The sequence below is a fragment of the Dioscorea cayenensis genome, unplaced genomic scaffold (genome assembly GCF_009730915.1).
Source record: "Dioscorea cayenensis subsp. rotundata cultivar TDr96_F1 unplaced genomic scaffold, TDr96_F1_v2_PseudoChromosome.rev07_lg8_w22 25.fasta BLBR01002165.1, whole genome shotgun sequence".
Classification (NCBI taxonomy): domain Eukaryota; kingdom Viridiplantae; phylum Streptophyta; class Magnoliopsida; order Dioscoreales; family Dioscoreaceae; genus Dioscorea; species Dioscorea cayenensis.
The window spans coordinates 13,350-30,016 of record NW_024088556.1 but is presented as its reverse complement, the minus strand read 5'-3'; the positions used below and the strand labels follow the sequence as shown (position 1 = coordinate 30,016).

The 16,667-nt window shown below is 36.0% G+C and overlaps 3 protein-coding genes across 4 annotated transcripts; 2 read left to right on the top strand and 1 right to left on the bottom strand.

The window, feature by feature from the left end:
• The first annotated feature begins 440 nt into the window (after nucleotides 1–440).
• Nucleotides 441–3,548, top strand: LOC120257491 (F-box protein At3g12350). 2 transcript variants are annotated; one of them, XM_039264944.1, is made up of 2 exons: nucleotides 441–1,396; nucleotides 3,447–3,548. In XM_039264944.1, exons 1-2 carry the CDS (start codon nucleotides 584–586, stop codon nucleotides 3,534–3,536), a joined length of 903 nt encoding a protein of 300 aa, XP_039120878.1. In that variant the 5' UTR covers nucleotides 441–583; the 3' UTR covers nucleotides 3,537–3,548. The 2 variants fall into 2 exon arrangements, with proteins under 2 accessions (XP_039120878.1, XP_039120877.1); XM_039264943.1 differs by lacking the exon at nucleotides 3,447–3,548 and adding an exon at nucleotides 1,542–2,112 and having other exon boundaries at nucleotides 449–1,396.
• A 2,637-nt stretch (nucleotides 3,549–6,185) lies between these two features.
• On the top strand, nucleotides 6,186–6,800 carry LOC120257493. The gene has a single exon (XM_039264946.1). The coding sequence runs from the start codon at nucleotides 6,186–6,188 to the stop codon at nucleotides 6,798–6,800; it is 615 nt and encodes a 204-aa protein (XP_039120880.1).
• A 2,831-nt stretch (nucleotides 6,801–9,631) lies between these two features.
• LOC120257492 lies at nucleotides 9,632–13,740 on the bottom strand. The gene is made up of 4 exons (XM_039264945.1): nucleotides 13,423–13,740; nucleotides 13,192–13,337; nucleotides 10,300–10,459; nucleotides 9,632–9,832 (listed from the first exon to the last, which is right to left on the bottom strand). The coding sequence occupies exons 1-4, from the start codon at nucleotides 13,447–13,449 to the stop codon at nucleotides 9,632–9,634; spliced, it is 534 nt and encodes a 177-aa protein (XP_039120879.1). The 5' UTR covers nucleotides 13,450–13,740.
• Nucleotides 13,741–16,667: the final 2,927 nt, after the last annotated feature.

Here is a 16,667-nt window from a genome sequence, read left to right as displayed (position 1 = left end):
TTGCATTTTCAATTGCACATCACATTATCGTCTTTTTTATCATTTGCAAAGCTGATTATATGTTTATTACCTAGGTAAATACAGCTCAACTCCAGTTGCAAAAAGACCAGATTTGAGGAACTGATTTTAGTTATCAAAAGAAGTATCTATTTCATGAAGAACTTATTGACGATCCAGAAGACCCAGATCAGATTGATGGATTATCACAACAAAAGAAAAATCACCATTTGTTTGTAATATGTGTCGTTTTAGTTCTCAAGTGTAATATCCATCTATGTTTATAGTGTTAGTATTTTATTCTCCATTTTTAATAGATTTGTTTATGTTGCGCAATGTATTTTTTCCTCTAAATATAAATGATTTATTAATTTTAAAAAAAAATTGGAACATAAGCAATCAATTTCAACATCCACCGTCCATTTGTCTTCCGGGACAACGAACGGTTCAGATTCAATCCAACACTGACCGAACTCTTCCCCATTCGCCGCTCTTGCTTTCTTGTTCTCCAATCTTCAATCCCATTTCTCAGCGATCTCTTCTTCTTCTCCTCCATCGTCCATCTTGAAACCCTAGAAACTAAGCCATGGCGTCGCAGGTGCAATCGTTCGCGGACTTCCCCGAGGACGTGCAATTGAGCATCATCTCCTTCCTCTTACCAGCGGAACTCTCGTCGTTCGCCTGTACCTCCCGTCGCTCGGCCTCCCTATGCTCCTCCTCTGCCCTATGGAATGCGATGCTTAACCGCCGATGGGGATCCAAGACCCTCGTCCGGCGGTGGACCGCCACCTCGGCTCTCCCCTTCCGTCGCCTCTACAAAGTTCTTGACGCATGGGACGCCCTCCTTGGATTCTGGCGCCGCATTGGCCAGGGCACCGCCGCTGGCACTCCCCCGCTTGTCTTCTTTGAGTTTGGGACTTCCTTCATTTCTGGCTCATGCGTCTACCCATCCCCGGATGCTGGCAGCTATGCCGTAGTCAAAAGCCCCTTTCTTTGGCTTGGCCTCTCCTCCCATGGCGAACCTGTGAGCTTCCGGTTTGAATTCCCTGAAGATTCATCCAAATCGGCCACTGATTCGGTGGTTTCGGAGCCTGATTTGGTGCCTGTTAACGTGAGCTTCGTGGGTTCCAAGCACTTCGTTGTGGAGGAGAACCGGAGCTTCTACGCTGAATCTCCTGATACTGAGATCCTGGGCACGTCTCCGCCGGACCAATTGATGTCAGAGATCTATCAGCACTTTGCTAATCGAACGAGCCCTGGTGGAGATAGGGCTTCAAGGAGGCAGAGAAAGAGGAGGGAAAGGGAGCGCCTTGGCAGGATGAGATGGGAGGCAGAGCATTTCGTCAAAATTGGCAGCTTTGGGCCAACTCCGTCGCGGCCTTTGCAGGGCCTTTGGAAGGTATGGCACTGCTTCTCTTCCTTTGTTGTTATTTGCTCTGAAATTTTGTTCTTTGATCTCTGTTTTAGATTTTTAGCATTCATTCTAGTGCAAGCGTGCAACTGCGAAGGCTATGAATTGTTCTGATACTTTTGTTGTGAAATAGGGGATTTGTGAGGATATGCGATTGGATTTTTTTCTTGTGACATATGATGATATTGGAGGCATAACTTGTCGGAGAGTTGGTGATTCAGGGGAACCTTTCTCTAGTTATTCCCCGGTATTTTGGACTTCAAACACTACATTTATAGAACCCCCATTTTCTAGAGAAGAACAAGAAATATATGAAAGTCGTGAGCACATTCGACCTGTGGCTATGGATCGGACTGATAAACATATGGAGGTGGTTTCACGCATTCTTTGTATCAACTCTAGTTATGATTTGGTGCTTCCAGACCTGTCTGGTTCTTCTGGTGATCCTCGGAATGTGGAGGGCAGGATATGGGAGTATGTGGATGGGACTTTTGGATTTGGATTTCTGAGGAACAACTTTATCATAGACTTGAAGCATATCACTTTAAATGGTAGGATTCTTGATACTGTTGAACATTGTAGTAATGTTTCTAGTTCATGACCTTGTTGGAAATTGTCTCTGTACATAGGAATAAATGTTGTACCATTGTTTAATAAAATAATAATTAAAAAAAAAAATTCTAAGCCAGTTTTAGCATGGTATATTTAATTTTCATAGTTGATTTTAATCAACAGATTTGGTGTGTCTTGCCGACTGGATCTGCTTATGATCTGAATGACATGAAGTTTGGTGATTGCTATTGAGACCTTCATATTTATGGCAGAGTTTGTTGCTAATGTGTGATCCTAGCGATTGGGAGTTCTTAGGATAATATAGCTAGCATGCTAAGTCTCTATATGCAATAGAATTACATGACTGATGATGAGTTTCCTTTCTTGTAAAATTATAATAACACAAGTATAAATTAAATCAAACTGATGTTTTTGTATTTAGTAATTTTCTTGAGACTCTAGAGTTCCTTGAAGCCATAAAATACCTTCTAATGAAATAATTTTTGGAACAAGATCAGTAAAAAGTTCTTAGTTTACAGCACAGTGATACAAGCTTTTTTTTTTCTTTAAGTCTTAATTGAAACTGTAATCAAATGTTTATCTTGCTTTGCCTAAGTACCTATCAGTTCTTGAAATCTTTTTTCTCCGAGTTTCAATAACAATAAGAATTCTTACCGTTCATATGTTATAGTATGAATGCACTGGATCAATTTGCAATGTATGGTTATGAAATTCCTTTGATAGAGTGAGTTCTAATAGACTTATTGAACATTCCCATGGTTGTGCATCCAGCAGGACCAACAAATGTGCTAATTATGGTATGGGTCGGCCCTTAAACCACTAAGCCATGGCAGATGGATCAGTGTGCATTATGAATAGCCAAATTCCAATTAAAATGAATTTTTTAGGTGGAATGAATGAAACAACACCAATTCAAATCTTGTATCCTCAAATTTAGAGTGATATGGAGAGAAATCAAGAATTTTAATCAATCTCTTACGTTTTATGTTTCAAATGATATCCTGATGAAGTACTGTTTTTTTAAAGCCAATTTAGGCATATTCGTAACAAGTTCTGTGAGTTAAATTAAGATTCTTCATTAAAGATTGAGTTTGACCTGTGAACAATCTATGAGACAAACCAACTTGGAAGGAAATTCGAACTGTCTCAGGAATATAATGTGAGAAATTCTCGACAAATAGGTTTGCTTGTTGTTAAATATCAATATTAATGGTTCTTCTATTGAAATGCATTAGATCAATCATGGATATGGTTTCCAAAGTGATATGCTCTATTTTGAAGTTTTCTCTTTATTTTATCAACTTCATGAGATTCTCATCTGGTCAATATTAGTAACCAAATTATGGAGGTAATGCATTTATGCTGTTCAATGGATGATGGCATGTTTCTGGATTATAAATTGCATAACTCTGGATGACGTGGAGATCATGCTTGTCAATTTGATGTTGATATCTCAAAACCCTAGGTTATTTTGTCTACACCAAGAAATCTGGTAAAACCAAAAGATAAGCATAGACCAAGAAGTTTTGGCTCCAGGTCACTGCAGAGTGCATGAAGAAAACATCTATCTCAAATGGTAAAATTGATAGTTTGAAGGATCTACTACCACTCAGTTATTGTGCAATTTAAATAGTTAAAAATTTAAATGATAAAATGTCAGCATTGATACTTCAGTTTCACTTATGTGCTATATTAACAATGTGTCCATATCATTGTCACAGACTTTTTTTTTTTTGAGAAGAAGAACTGCAAACAGCAGCTATTATAAATGTTGAAAGATGTGAACTTCATTGTCATAGAGACATCTTTGATACTTATTTATCCATTGCATGATATCTGCAATTCATGTCTTCATAGCCCCTTCATGTTTTCAAATGTTTATCTGCAGTTGTTTTTTCAACCATTCATTTTCAAACCTGAATAGTTGACAGCATATCTTTTAATTTTGTGCTACTATTGATCTCTTTGCAATTCATTTGTTGACAAATATTTTCACTTATGTTAATGCACATGCTTGTTGGTGTTGTTTCCGTTGGATGAATATTAAACTGATCTAATTTATTATTTGCTGGATTAAACCTTACCTTTCATCAAATTCCTTGATATTTATTGTGTCTGTCTAGTTTTTCAAAGTCAAATCTTTATATCTTGTTCACATCTTCATACATTTTCTAGTTAATATTAGCTTTGTGTTCAAGGTAACTCAACAGGAATTTTGTTGCTTACTTTGCCTTTTTTTTTGTTGTTGTTGTTATATTATCAAATTCAAGGCTCTTTTTACATCTTGATTTTCTTGTATATATATACAAGAAATATCAACTGCGGATGTTCCCAGAATGCCCGCAGTTAAGCACAATAATAATTAAGCCGCTATAGTGTGATACTGTTTATTGTACAGCGCACAACCGTTGAATTGAAATTCAATGGCTTACATAAACGTTTATAAATTTTTAATCTATAAACCTACACAGATGATTGATGCTCAATATATATATATATATATTAGAATTGGATTTATTTGGCAAGTAACATGCAAAATTCAATGGCAATATTATTGTTTATATACACAAGAGTCACTTCATCTTGGAGGATATATTTGTACAAATTAAGTTGATTAACACCATGTTTGGCTGGGCCATAAATACAACTCGGGACAAAGACTATTAAAAAAAAACACTAAATTTGAATGCTTAAGTTTAAAAAATTATTAATATATTTAGTATATATCCAATTATGCTGAGAAAGGTCCAGCACAACAAGCAACCATTAATTCATAGTAAATGCCATTATTATTTGTTGCGATGATAAAGAGGATGACACACATTTTCTAGAACTTTGAAACTAACTCTACAAAAGACAGGATTAAAATCACTTTCCAATTGACTCCTCACTCACAAGACTTTGAACTTAAGAAACAGATCCTTATCCCCAAACCAAATTCCCACAATCTCAATCCTTACTTCTGTTTTCTTTTAATAAGCTAATGTTAAGAAAAAAATACAAAAATCATAGTTTATTATTTATTATTTATTTTATATTTTTTTAGTAAATTTGTGTTAATATAAGTGCATAGGGAAAGGCTACCGGTTGTAACGGCTGATCAATAAAGTAACATTTGATTCTCATATAATAAGTCGAAAATTTGATTCCTGCCTAATGCATAATTAAGATGTAAATAAAAATATTTTAAAACCAAAATAGAGAAAGTTGAAAATTTTTATTGCACTTGATGATTTAAACTTGACCTTGTTGGAACATAGTTAGTAAGTAAATAGATTTAAAGAATCTATATTTAGTTTTAAGATATTTTATAAATTAGTTAATATTGTTGATTAGAATGATTTTTATGTTATGTAATATTATGATTAAAAAAATTTATTCTATATCACTGGTGGCGTGATTGTTGATAGATGGATTATGTCACACATGCTTGACTCTTGATTATTGACATAAGCTTCTATTTTTTAACATAATTTTTTTTTAACAATAACATTATCTAATATATATAAAATAGTTCAAATAATAATATTGCTAAATAAATAGACTAATTAAACATTAGTTTTCACATTGGTGTATTCCTTAATGCTAGTTGCATCGTTAGTCAAGCAACACAAGTGTGTTAAAACGCCAATCAAGATTGACACTAAAAATGAAGTAGAGAACAAGCTAATCAAACATATATATATATATATATATATAGATGTCTCTCTCATTAATATTTCTAAGTAGGGAAATTCATTGGTTCAATTATCAAAACCACTCCACTAAATAAAACAAGAAAAATAATGACAAAAACTTTATTATGTTAAAAGATTACATATGAGTTTGGTCATAGTGGACTTTGTCAAACATTAGGCAATTAAGAATTTAATAAAGTGGCAGAGGCTCCAAGTTACCTACTTACTACCACATCCCTTAAAATAATAATTTTATATTGTTCCATCACCAAGTCAACTACATGGAAAAGTATTACAACATGATGGAAACTTCTTGTTTGAATTGCTTCCTTGTCTTCTATTATATCTTCATTTGACTACCACCTCCACCTTCCTCCCTTGATCAAGTCTTTCCATTTAGATTTATACCTTCAAAATATGACTGCTGAAACCATTCCCTAGATTTATATATATATATATATATATGAAAGTTAAATCCATGACCAAATAAACCAGAGAGAAACATAGAGAGAAATTAAAGAGAGGTGATGTTTTGTGGAACAGGAAACTTTTCTCATGTGGATGAAGATCCATCTGCACCATCAACACCAAAAGAATCAAAGAAGAAGAACAAGAACCCATACTCACAAAGAGGTTTAGATAAGTTCTCTGCTGTGATGGCTGAGTTAGAAGCAAAGAAGGAGAAGATCATGGCCAAGTCTGGCTCCAAAGACACTGCCATGGTGAAGTTCATGTATAGCAACTCTAATGATTGGGTTCCCATCATCATCAAACTCAAGGATGACAAGAAAAAGCCTTTGACAAAGATATCGGTGCCCGAATCACCACCGTCACCGGTTAAAGAGCAACCGGAGGTTGTTCCGGTGCCGGAGAAGTGTAAGGTGGCTGAGAAAAGGTGTAGTTTGGGGAGATGGAGATATCATTATTGGTCAATGGTTATGGTTTTGATTCTATTTAGTTTAGTTTTGTTTGGGAAGGTGTTTGCTATTTGTTGCACTTCCATTTGGTGGTATTTGGTGCCTTCCATGCATGATGGGACTAATGTTAGAAGGAGGAAGAAGGATTATGGAAGAAGGTTGAGTGATAAGAAGTTGGGAGAGGCTTCATCACCCAAACATTTGGTGAATCATAGGAGAGGATGATGATTTGAATTTCTTCTTCTTCTTCTTCTTCTTCTTCTTCTTCTTCTTTGTTTGATTCTTTTCTTTTTTCTTTTTTCTTTTTTTAATTAGGTTTATAGATGAAGGATGTTTATTTATGTAAATTATTATGTTCATTGAAGGGGTTTTGGTTGAGGAATTGTAACCAAAGGGGGAGTATTGCCTTGCCCTTCATGATGTACACTTCTTTTTTTATCTTTTTGTCATTTTTCATGTGAATGTGCATAGAAAGATGGAGTTTGTTTTTTGTTATTTTGATTTTTGTTTTTGGGTGATTCTTGTTTTTTCTTTTGATTTAATTTATAAATTATCTTATGAGATAGATGTGATTAAAAATTATTATTGTATTTATATAAGATAGGTTGAATGAGATTTTTTTTTTTTTTTTTAATTTTCTCTAGTTTTCTTGGGATTGAATGAAAATACAGTAACACAAGAATTATGAGCAAAACAATGTAAACATATTAATGCAATGCCCTTACCTATCCATCCAATTTAACAAGATCTTAGTTTCTTTTTCTTTCATGTAGATTCACTGACTCCCAAATAATGGCTATCAATTTGAGATTAAGACTTTTGTAGCATAGATCAAGGGCTAGATTGAGACATTTTTCATTAAATAAAACCGCCAAAAATTTTCCTTTTTGTCAAAAAAGATGCCTGATGAATCATCTGTTAATTGATCATGGGAAAAAATTACTTGTGAATGGCAGCAACAAAAGCCTAGGGAAAAAAAAACCCACACTCAATTATGATAAACGGTAAAAAAACATGCATTAGTCAATTTAATTTTAAAGCCAACAATCTTAGTTTATTAACACTAGATCTCTTGTATAGAATTTAACTCATTATTTAACTTAATGACCTTTTAGTTTATTAACATAGCTAATTTTTTATGTGAAATGTTTATGTTCATTTTTGAATTTTAACTTTACGTAAATTGAGAGTACAAGAATATAAATATATTGAAGTATTAACATTAAGTCTTGGCACTTACCCGCTTTAACAATGTTTAGATCATGCTGTATATATCCGACGAGCATTAAAAAAATGCCGAAATCTAACAAGGCAATAGACTTCGTGGCCTGGTGGTCAACATATCACAAATCGGATGTTACAAGATTCTATTAATTAAGAGAAAGAGAATGAGTAATGTAACATTCACCTCATTTGGCCTGAGCTTTTAGGAAATTTGGAAGGTAAAAGTAGCCTTAATTAATAATGCACACAAAAATTACATATGAATGAAAGCAACAAAAGCCTTGGAAAAAACCACTATAATTCAAAACATTAGTCATAGTTTACGGTTTAATCCATTATTAAGATCACGAGATATATATATATATTCACCAAAGCATAAATAAGCATGTGCTGAAAAACATGGCGAAATCTAATAAGGCGGATTGACTTTATAGCCTGGGGTCAACGTAGAGCCAATATAAAGATATAGCATCCTATTAATTTTTAATGGAGAAAAATTACATGCATAAAGCAACAAAAGCCTTGGAAATAAACATCTCATATGGAGATTCAAAACATTTGTCATAGTTTTCAGTTAAATTCATTATTTCGATAGCCGAAATCTAGAGTCAACATAGGACCAATAGGAAGTTATAGCAGTACTTGTTCATCATAGCACACAGATTTGAATACCTGATTTGAGAAAATGGAATTCAATCTGATGGCTCAACAACCCAATTTCTCTGGGAATTGAATGCCGGATACCATCACCGTCGAATGTCCTGGTAAACACAACTAGAAAGATGGCAAATCTGTGTTTTTAGGTATTAGTTTAGTTTGTGTACATGATAGACAACAGAGAGCAATTTTGGCGAATTTCATGTTCTGAAAGTAATACTACGGTGTACAATGTCATTTTATGGCCAAACCAAATTACTGCATATCATTTATAAATTCACAAACAGTGATCATGTGCCTGAATGCTATGAGCAGCAGGAACGTAAAATCGTATTGAAGACCAAACTTACAGACTTACAGACAGTGGGACTGGTACTGAGCCTTTGCCAATTGATCTTACAGTGTAAATTGATAAAGAGTGGTTGCGCAAAACACAAGCTCTGTTGCTAGTAAAAGTGTGTGCTGAATGCTTGAAATTGGCTCTCCACAAATTACTTGCAGCTATCTTCATTCCTGCAGGTGTCAGGATTAAATATGATTTAAATTTAGACATTGAACCAGATGCAAACATGAGCGTCTCTGTAATAAGAGAAGCTTTGATTGCAGCCAACTGAGATATGGGAACAGTGCATAAAACCAATACTGCGGGAAATAAATTATTTCTCCACTGCTTGACCGGTGTAGACTTTAGCCTAGTATTTGAGGGTGAGTTATTAGAATAATGATTGTTTAAAAAAATAATTCCGAGACACCTAATATATCAGCTTTGTACCTAATACCAAAGGAAATCCTTGTTTTTAGGTGCAAAGGTAATTTTCCCATATAGTGAAAACATCCTTGATATTCAGGTACATAACTAACACATTGAGTGCAAACTCACCCAGTATCATAGCAGAGGGCTAGGGTAGCATACAACACACCACCATAAATATCGGGCAACCTAATTTCAGTGGCACACTTACTATGACAAAATAAAATCAAATGGTCTGGTTGAATAATTATCAGCTGACATGTACCATCATGTTTCAGTAATCAAGGGACATTTATTAGCTGGTCAAACAAGTAATCTCCCATTTGTATATGTAGCAATAGAAGTGCTTAGGCAAGCATTTCTAAGTATCAAATAGAATTGTCTGGAACCAAAATGAAAAAAAGTAAACTTACCCTGAATCTTTTTAGGGCCGTGGACCATTATGAACAGTCCGGGTAAGCTGTGTGTGTTGCCTTGGAGCCTCCTTACCGATGTGAGTTGGCACTGCATGCAGCCTGTCAACCTTCTCTTGTACCTGACTATTCACAGGCCTTTGCTGCAGTTTTTGGAAATAACCATCTCGATCCCAAGTTAACTTGTAATCTACTTTAAGATTTGAACCCTCCTGTATAATATATCTAAACAAGTTAAATGGCAGCCTTTTTTTTTTGTCAACCAAGAACTAATGATCAAAGAAAAAAGGTAAACTAAGAATTAATCAAGACATATTCCACCATTTACAAAAATCAGCATAAAAAAAGAAAGATAAAAAGAAATCTCAGGTGAACAGTCGGTTAAGCATCTGAAAGTAATGATTTTTAGCAGCTGAATTGAGGGCTCATTAAGAAATAAAAAAATGTCTGTTAATAAAAAAACTCTCATTGGTAAAAGAAAAACAAAAAGGCACAGCCACCAATAATGATTTGATGCACGGTGAAAGCAAAACTTTGCACGTGTGATTAAAAATTACCATGGTCAAAAACTAAACATTAACACAAAGAGGACTCCTTAATTACAGATTCAATAGAAAAGTTGGCAGCACTAGGCAAGCCTGGGCAGCTAGATCTCTGGTTAAGCACATTTACCGCTTACCTTTTGCAAAGAACGGGCACATAACACCTTCATTGCATTACAGAAGTCCTCATGACTCTCAAACTGAACCCAGATCTTGCACTGAAGTCCAGATGCCACTTCTCCAGTAACTTCATCCACTTTCTGGCCTAAATTATCATCACCAGCAACATTGAGATTCCTATTTAAGGAAACTCAAAGAGTATGTCAAGAATTGGGCAAAAATTGCACAACCAAGAAATGCAAAAATGGTAATAAAAGAAAATAGAATGTAAAATCAGACCGGGTATCAAGAAATTGTGTGCAAATTGCATAATCATAAAGGAGAAACTATCACACATAAGACAGCAAGGAATCTATAGCTTAAAAGAGATAACTGCAAGTTAGTTTGAAAAATATCATTGACCTTCATACTAAGCTCAATCATAAAGGCCCATAAGAAAATTGAAATGAGAGATGGTTTGCATGGCTTCTACTCCAGTGACAATCTTATTGTGTTTAATAACTAGTTATCCAATGGAAATTCCTTCACCTACTCTAATATTTGTTTCCCAGGATTCATTTGGAAAAACATGAGGTTTACAAGGGTTAGCCAAGATCCTGTGCCTATAAATGCATGAAATGTCTTGGTTTGATAGTCTAGATATTTATTAGTGATAGGAATATATACAATAAATGGACTAGTTATGCAGGCTTCTTGAGAATTGGAGATGGATGCCATTAAGTGTTATAGATAACATATTTTGTGTTAATATGTAGGGGTCTACTTCAGTTAAGAAACTGGTACTGAATATCAATCGCAGGTCAGCATTTATGTCAGTTTCTACTTGTATGCTTAAAATGTTATCATGGGGGATTCCCTCTTTATCAATGGATTTTATAAGAACCTTTGCAAACTTGGCTATGGCGGTTATTCCTCCATTGAAATTCTTATATTTATAGCATGGATTGAGATTATAGAGGTCTAGGTGTGGGATCATATTCCTATTTATAAGAGATAATACCGGTTGAATATCAATCGCAGGTCAGCATTTATGTCAGTTTCTACGTGTATGCTGAAAATGCTATCATGGGGGATGCCCTCTTTATCAATGAATTTTATAAGAACCTTTGCAAACTTGGCTATGGTGGTTATTCCTCCATTTAAATTCTTATATTTATAGCATGGATCAAGTTTATAGAGGTCTAGGTGTGGGATCTTATTCCTATTTATATGAGATGATGGGGTCCCAGTTTTGTTTGTCAAAATATTCGTCTTTCATACTAAAACTGGACGGCGGTTCCCAAGATCTATGTTTAGCTCCTGTCTGGAAGTGTCAACAGATCGTATGGCTATTTCCATACTTGACCTAATATGGACAACTCCTCTTTCCTCCTGTATATACCTTTATGCTCTTCCTCCAAGAAGTCGTTGTTCTGCTCGATCAATTTCCCATTCTTCTGGAATTTCAAGAGTACTATCTAGTCTTGGCTTAAATACCTGAATTATGGGCTTATATATTCCATCCATCTCTATAATTTCAGTATCTCTGAATAGGTCTGAATGATGTAGATTGCTAAGGGCCAGTAATGCTATATGGCAAAAACTAAAGGGCATAGATCCTTCTTTCATTCAATCTGTTGTTTCAAATTGATAAGCTCCGCTCAAGGTCTGGTTGATGTTTTGATCATGGATATTTATGGCATATTTAGGATATATACTAAAGATCAGCTTTTGATTATTCAAATTTCCTAAAATAAGGCCTCACAAGGAATCCTTTTATTATTTGGTAGCAAAATGATTATCCATGATTGCCAGTTTTATAGAACTATTTATACCTTCTCTAAGAAGGGGCCTTAACTATAAGCTGGATTCTGCCTATGTGAATGTAGCCTATCTCCTTTTGATCTTTCTCTGGTCTCATTTGTAGTTTTTCTCCGATTGCTTCTTTAGTGATTAACAGTACATTCACCTTTCCAATGATGTTTTTGATATCCCGAGATCGCTCCTTTGTAATCATGCAATAATACAATACACTTCTACTTCTAAATAGCTCAAGAAAGATTTTATCGTTGTTTGAAAGCTGTCTTGGCTTCATATTGAGCAACTTAAATTGTATTTTGAGGAATTGGGCCTTATTGAAAATTAATTCTTACTTGATATAGGCTCCTTCCTCTTCATAGTCCTCACCTTCTAGATATTCAGTCATTGTGCTTGTAGATTTCTACTGCAACAGCCTACAAGTCCTTCAGCTAGTTCTTCTTCTATTTAATCAAATCTAGATCACTAGCTGACCCTTCTTCTTCAAGTCTGGTTGGAATAGTTTTCCATTCTTTCTATAAAACTTCTTTACCAGGCTTGTTCTGTTGGGGTAAAATTGGTAATCTTCCCTAGGTAATAATAACTAAATAACTCTTCCTTTGCCAAGTGAATTCTATTCTGTGCAAAATGTGCCAATACAATCTTGGTGGCTGGGTGATCTATCTGGATCAAAATATGTTTAAAGTAATGTTCCAAAAGGATAGTTTTCTGAACAAGATAGGTCAAATTCTCGTAAGGAGAAGTATCTTGGAAATATCTATGCGCATCTAGAGTTAACAACTCTAGGTTCAATAATCAAAATATTCTGTCCATACTTATCTCTCACCGAAGTAATCCATGTGATAAGCACATCTCCTTTTTTCCCCAATCAGAGAGTAGATTGTCCATCTATCCATGACAATTAACGCATAGTTTCACTGGTACTTCTCCCGCATAAAAAATAATCAACTGAAGGCAAAACTAACCTAACATGATATCAACTTGTGCCCAAAATTCAATATCTGATATCAATATCATTAATGAAGTTTTAAGAAAAGTGACAACTATGAACAATTATAATCTTATAGATCAAGCACAAAAATCAGAGATCTCAAGGGACAACAAAGATGCACCTGATTCTCCCCAATGCTGTAAAGATGGTGTGAGAGACAAGCATTGAGGCCTTGGACGATACTCTCGGCTCTGCAAACCACCTCGAAGGCACACCGGAAAACAATGATAGTATCCGGCCTCCGTGCAACACCTCTCCAAGAATTCCCTAGGAACCAAACACCATTAATTGAAGATAAATCCCACAAAAATCAATCCAAAAGGTTGAAAAACTAAGTTTTAGGGTTTAGTACTACGACTATCGAGCAATTTGGAGGCATAATGATCCTCCCACGACTTCTTCATCCACTCAAAATTATCAACTTTCGGAGCATCAACTGTCAGACGGAACTTAACCCCCTCGACATTGACCTCGATTCCTTGAAGCCGGTCCTCGACGGAGGAGCACCACTCGGAGAAGCGCCGGCGGAGAAGATCAGTATCATCAGTATCTTCAAGACGGAGTGAGGAGAAGTCGCGGATGTGGAGCGAGCCATCGGCGACGGGATCGGAGAGCCGGCGCTTGTGAAGGTCGGGGCGGCGGCGGATGACGAGGTCATCGGAGTGGTCAGGGAGGGAAGGGAGAGGGAGGAGCGGAGAAAAGAGGAGAGCTTGCTTGAGCTTCCACTCATCGATTGGCCGCACAGCAGGGGTCGGTGCGGAAGAGGGGTGAGGAGGAGCTTGAAGCGAGGAGCGAGGGAGAGGCCATGAGGGAGTTCTAGGGTTTCAGTTGGCCGAAGGGCATGCAGGGGTCGCCGGCGGGGAGACGACGAGCCCATCGTTCACAAGCTCGAGCTCTACACCGGCTTGATCTAAAAGCTTGCACAAGGTTGGTGCTTGTTTTTCATATACACCCTTATATAATTTATTATTATTATTAATATTATTATTATTAGAGGAATTGCATGGAGCATCCCTCCCATTTTGTCAATAGAGTAAAAAGTCCTTTGACTTTTCCATATCCCTTATAAGTCCCCCTTTTTCTATAGAAATACTTTCAAGTCCAACAGTCCACTAACGGTGTTAAAAACAGAGTAAAATGATGGGATTGCCCTCAGTTGGTTATAAAATTTTGAAAATGTAAAATAGTTAAAGTAACCATCACATCACATCCCCATACTCATTTCTTCTTCTCCCGAGAAAAGAAAGCCTCTTCGTCTTCCTCCATTGAACGACCATATCTCAGCCGGCCGGCGTTCGTGTTGCTGCTACCGGAGAGAAGGAGAAAGCTTGAGAGCATCCTTGCCTTCTGTTTGGACACTGAAGGGAAAAAAAGGTTCGAAGGCCGACGGTTAAGTGGAAGCCAACACCCTTTGGTTAGTCTTATCTTACATTTATAGTTTATTGTTTGTTAAATTGGATTATCATTGTTCATAAGCCATGAAATTCCTTGAAATCTCTTGACGAAGACATGAAATTTGAGTGTGTAGTTAGTTTGTACAATAGGTTTGTGCCCTAATTTCAGTTATAATGAATAAATCCGCACGAATGCATGAAAACAAATGTCTTATGTGCGCAGAATCTCTCTAATAACGTTGATATCAACATGTGGAATTTATTTTAGGGCCGTATTTACAAAATGTATTTGATGTTTAATTTTGGCTAACAATCTCATTACCGATAAGATTGTATCTCTTTAGTTGCATTATGAATGGATGATTAACATTTAGAACCAAAAGAAGATGTGAATGGATCATTAACATTTAGGATTCATGCATTTTTATTATGAATAGGATTACTATCAGTGGTTATTGTTTACATTTCTGTTGTTCTGTTCAATTATAGATGGCAATTGCTTGCACTGTGAGTTGTTGTTGATATTATGGGCAATTTATATTGTTTGGGAAAGATATAGTGGGTTATGACTTTATTATTTAATAAGTATATGTCACTCGACCGCTTTTGTTTTGTTTTGTGTGATTAGGAAGATTATGGGTGACAATTCAGAAATCTTGTGAATGGGACGTTGTTATTTAGCACCGATTGTTGATACCATCAACCGCTTGAAGAAGATGATGACACGAAGGCATTGGGATATACTTGAAGGACACCATTCACCCACCCTCATGGACATTGAGCCCATAGTCCAAGAGCGCAGTGTTTTGGATGCATTAATGCAGATGTTTGATGAAAAGGAGCAACACATTCCATTTGGGGGATAGTTTTCTGCAATTCAAGGCCGAAGATGTTTCATTAATATTAGGATTACAATGTGATGGCATCGCAATTGACTTCAAAAAAGGAAAAAAAGGAATGTTCAGTATTTGAAGAGGAATACTTCAGTAAAGGAGTAGACCCGAAAAGCAGGGACCCGCCTCGGTGAGGTCATTAATGAACATGGTGGTAAGAAAAGAAAGCAAGAAAGAAGAAAGTTTTGTGAAGCTTTTATTAGTGTACATTCTAGGATTTCTCCTTTTCCATACAACTTCATGTTCGTCACCGGCATAATTACCCTACTATGTGGACAATCTATCATCAATAGGACAGTACGCATGGGCACAAGCTATACATAAATGGATGATGGATGATGTACCTCTCGCAGTCGCTCATGTGAAAGAGAGATGTGCCGGGAAGCAATCAAGGATAGGATACGTAAGGGGTTGTACTATGGCATTAATCATTTGGTTTTATGAAGTCACAGGTAACGGGAAGAAGATTCACTTTGGAAGGACACCACGCATTCTCTGTTATGGTGTTGGTAGTTACAAGAAACAAGCTGCTATTAGTGCCTTGATTGAATCACTAGAGGGCAAGAAGGTATGCATAGTTTAGCATGTACTCGTGAATATTCTAATTTCGGATTTAATATTACAATATAGTACTCATAAGTATCGGTATGAAATTAATATTTACAATTGTAATGTTGTTTCACACCAATCTGTTCACAATTTGGCAAACTTGTTTACTTATTTATATAAAAGTTCAATATGTTATATAAGATGTTTATTTTATGCAAAGATTTTTTATGTATTAATTTCTAATGTACATGTTTTCGTTGATGTTTGTTATCTTCTGCTAGTTTGTTCCACTCATGGCCGATGAGAGAATCGAAAATTGAACTGCTCGGATATGGAAAGGTTCAACGGAATAACTCATTGATGGTTTTTTAGAGACATCCGATGCTATGAAAGCACCTAAGTATGTGAGGACAAGGGCGAAGGGAAATTAGATGGGAAAAATGAAGGGGAGCCCTCCCGCACGAAAAGGTCGGCGATAGTAGGCGATCGATGTGTTCGTCCCTTATGTTACTCGATTCTTTGAAGAAATCCCCCACGAGTTCGATAGACTCGCCACAATTTGTAGACCCATGGCGCTTGCTCACACAAAGAGGGAGCATTCAGTTGATGGTCTTGATAAAATGATGTCCCCAGCTTTAGAAGATTATGGCAGAGTGAAACTTGTTCTCATGCCGGTTGCTTTGAACAAACATTACCATCTTATTGTACTCGACAAAGACGAGAATGCATATTTTCATTATTCATTTATCCGTAGTCCAGTT

Coding starts and splice junctions, on each gene's coding strand:
- LOC120257491 (XM_039264943.1), top strand. CDS start 584: ATGGCGTCGCAGGTGCAATCGTTCGCGGACTTCCCCGAGGACGTGCAA. Junction 1,397..1,541: donor CTTTGCAGGGCCTTTGGAAG/GTATGGCACTGC, acceptor GTTGTGAAATAG/GGGATTTGTGAGGATATGCG.
- LOC120257493 (XM_039264946.1), top strand. CDS start 6,186: ATGTTTTGTGGAACAGGAAACTTTTCTCATGTGGATGAAGATCCATCT.
- LOC120257492 (XM_039264945.1), bottom strand. CDS start 13,449: ATGCCTCCAAATTGCTCGATAGTCGTA. Junction 13,338..13,422: donor CAAATTGCTCGATAGTCGTA/GTACTAAACCCT, acceptor TTTGGTTCCTAG/GGAATTCTTGGAGAGGTGTT. Junction 9,833..10,299: donor GTGCCCGTTCTTTGCAAAAG/GTAAGCGGTAAA, acceptor TATATTATACAG/GAGGGTTCAAATCTTAAAGT.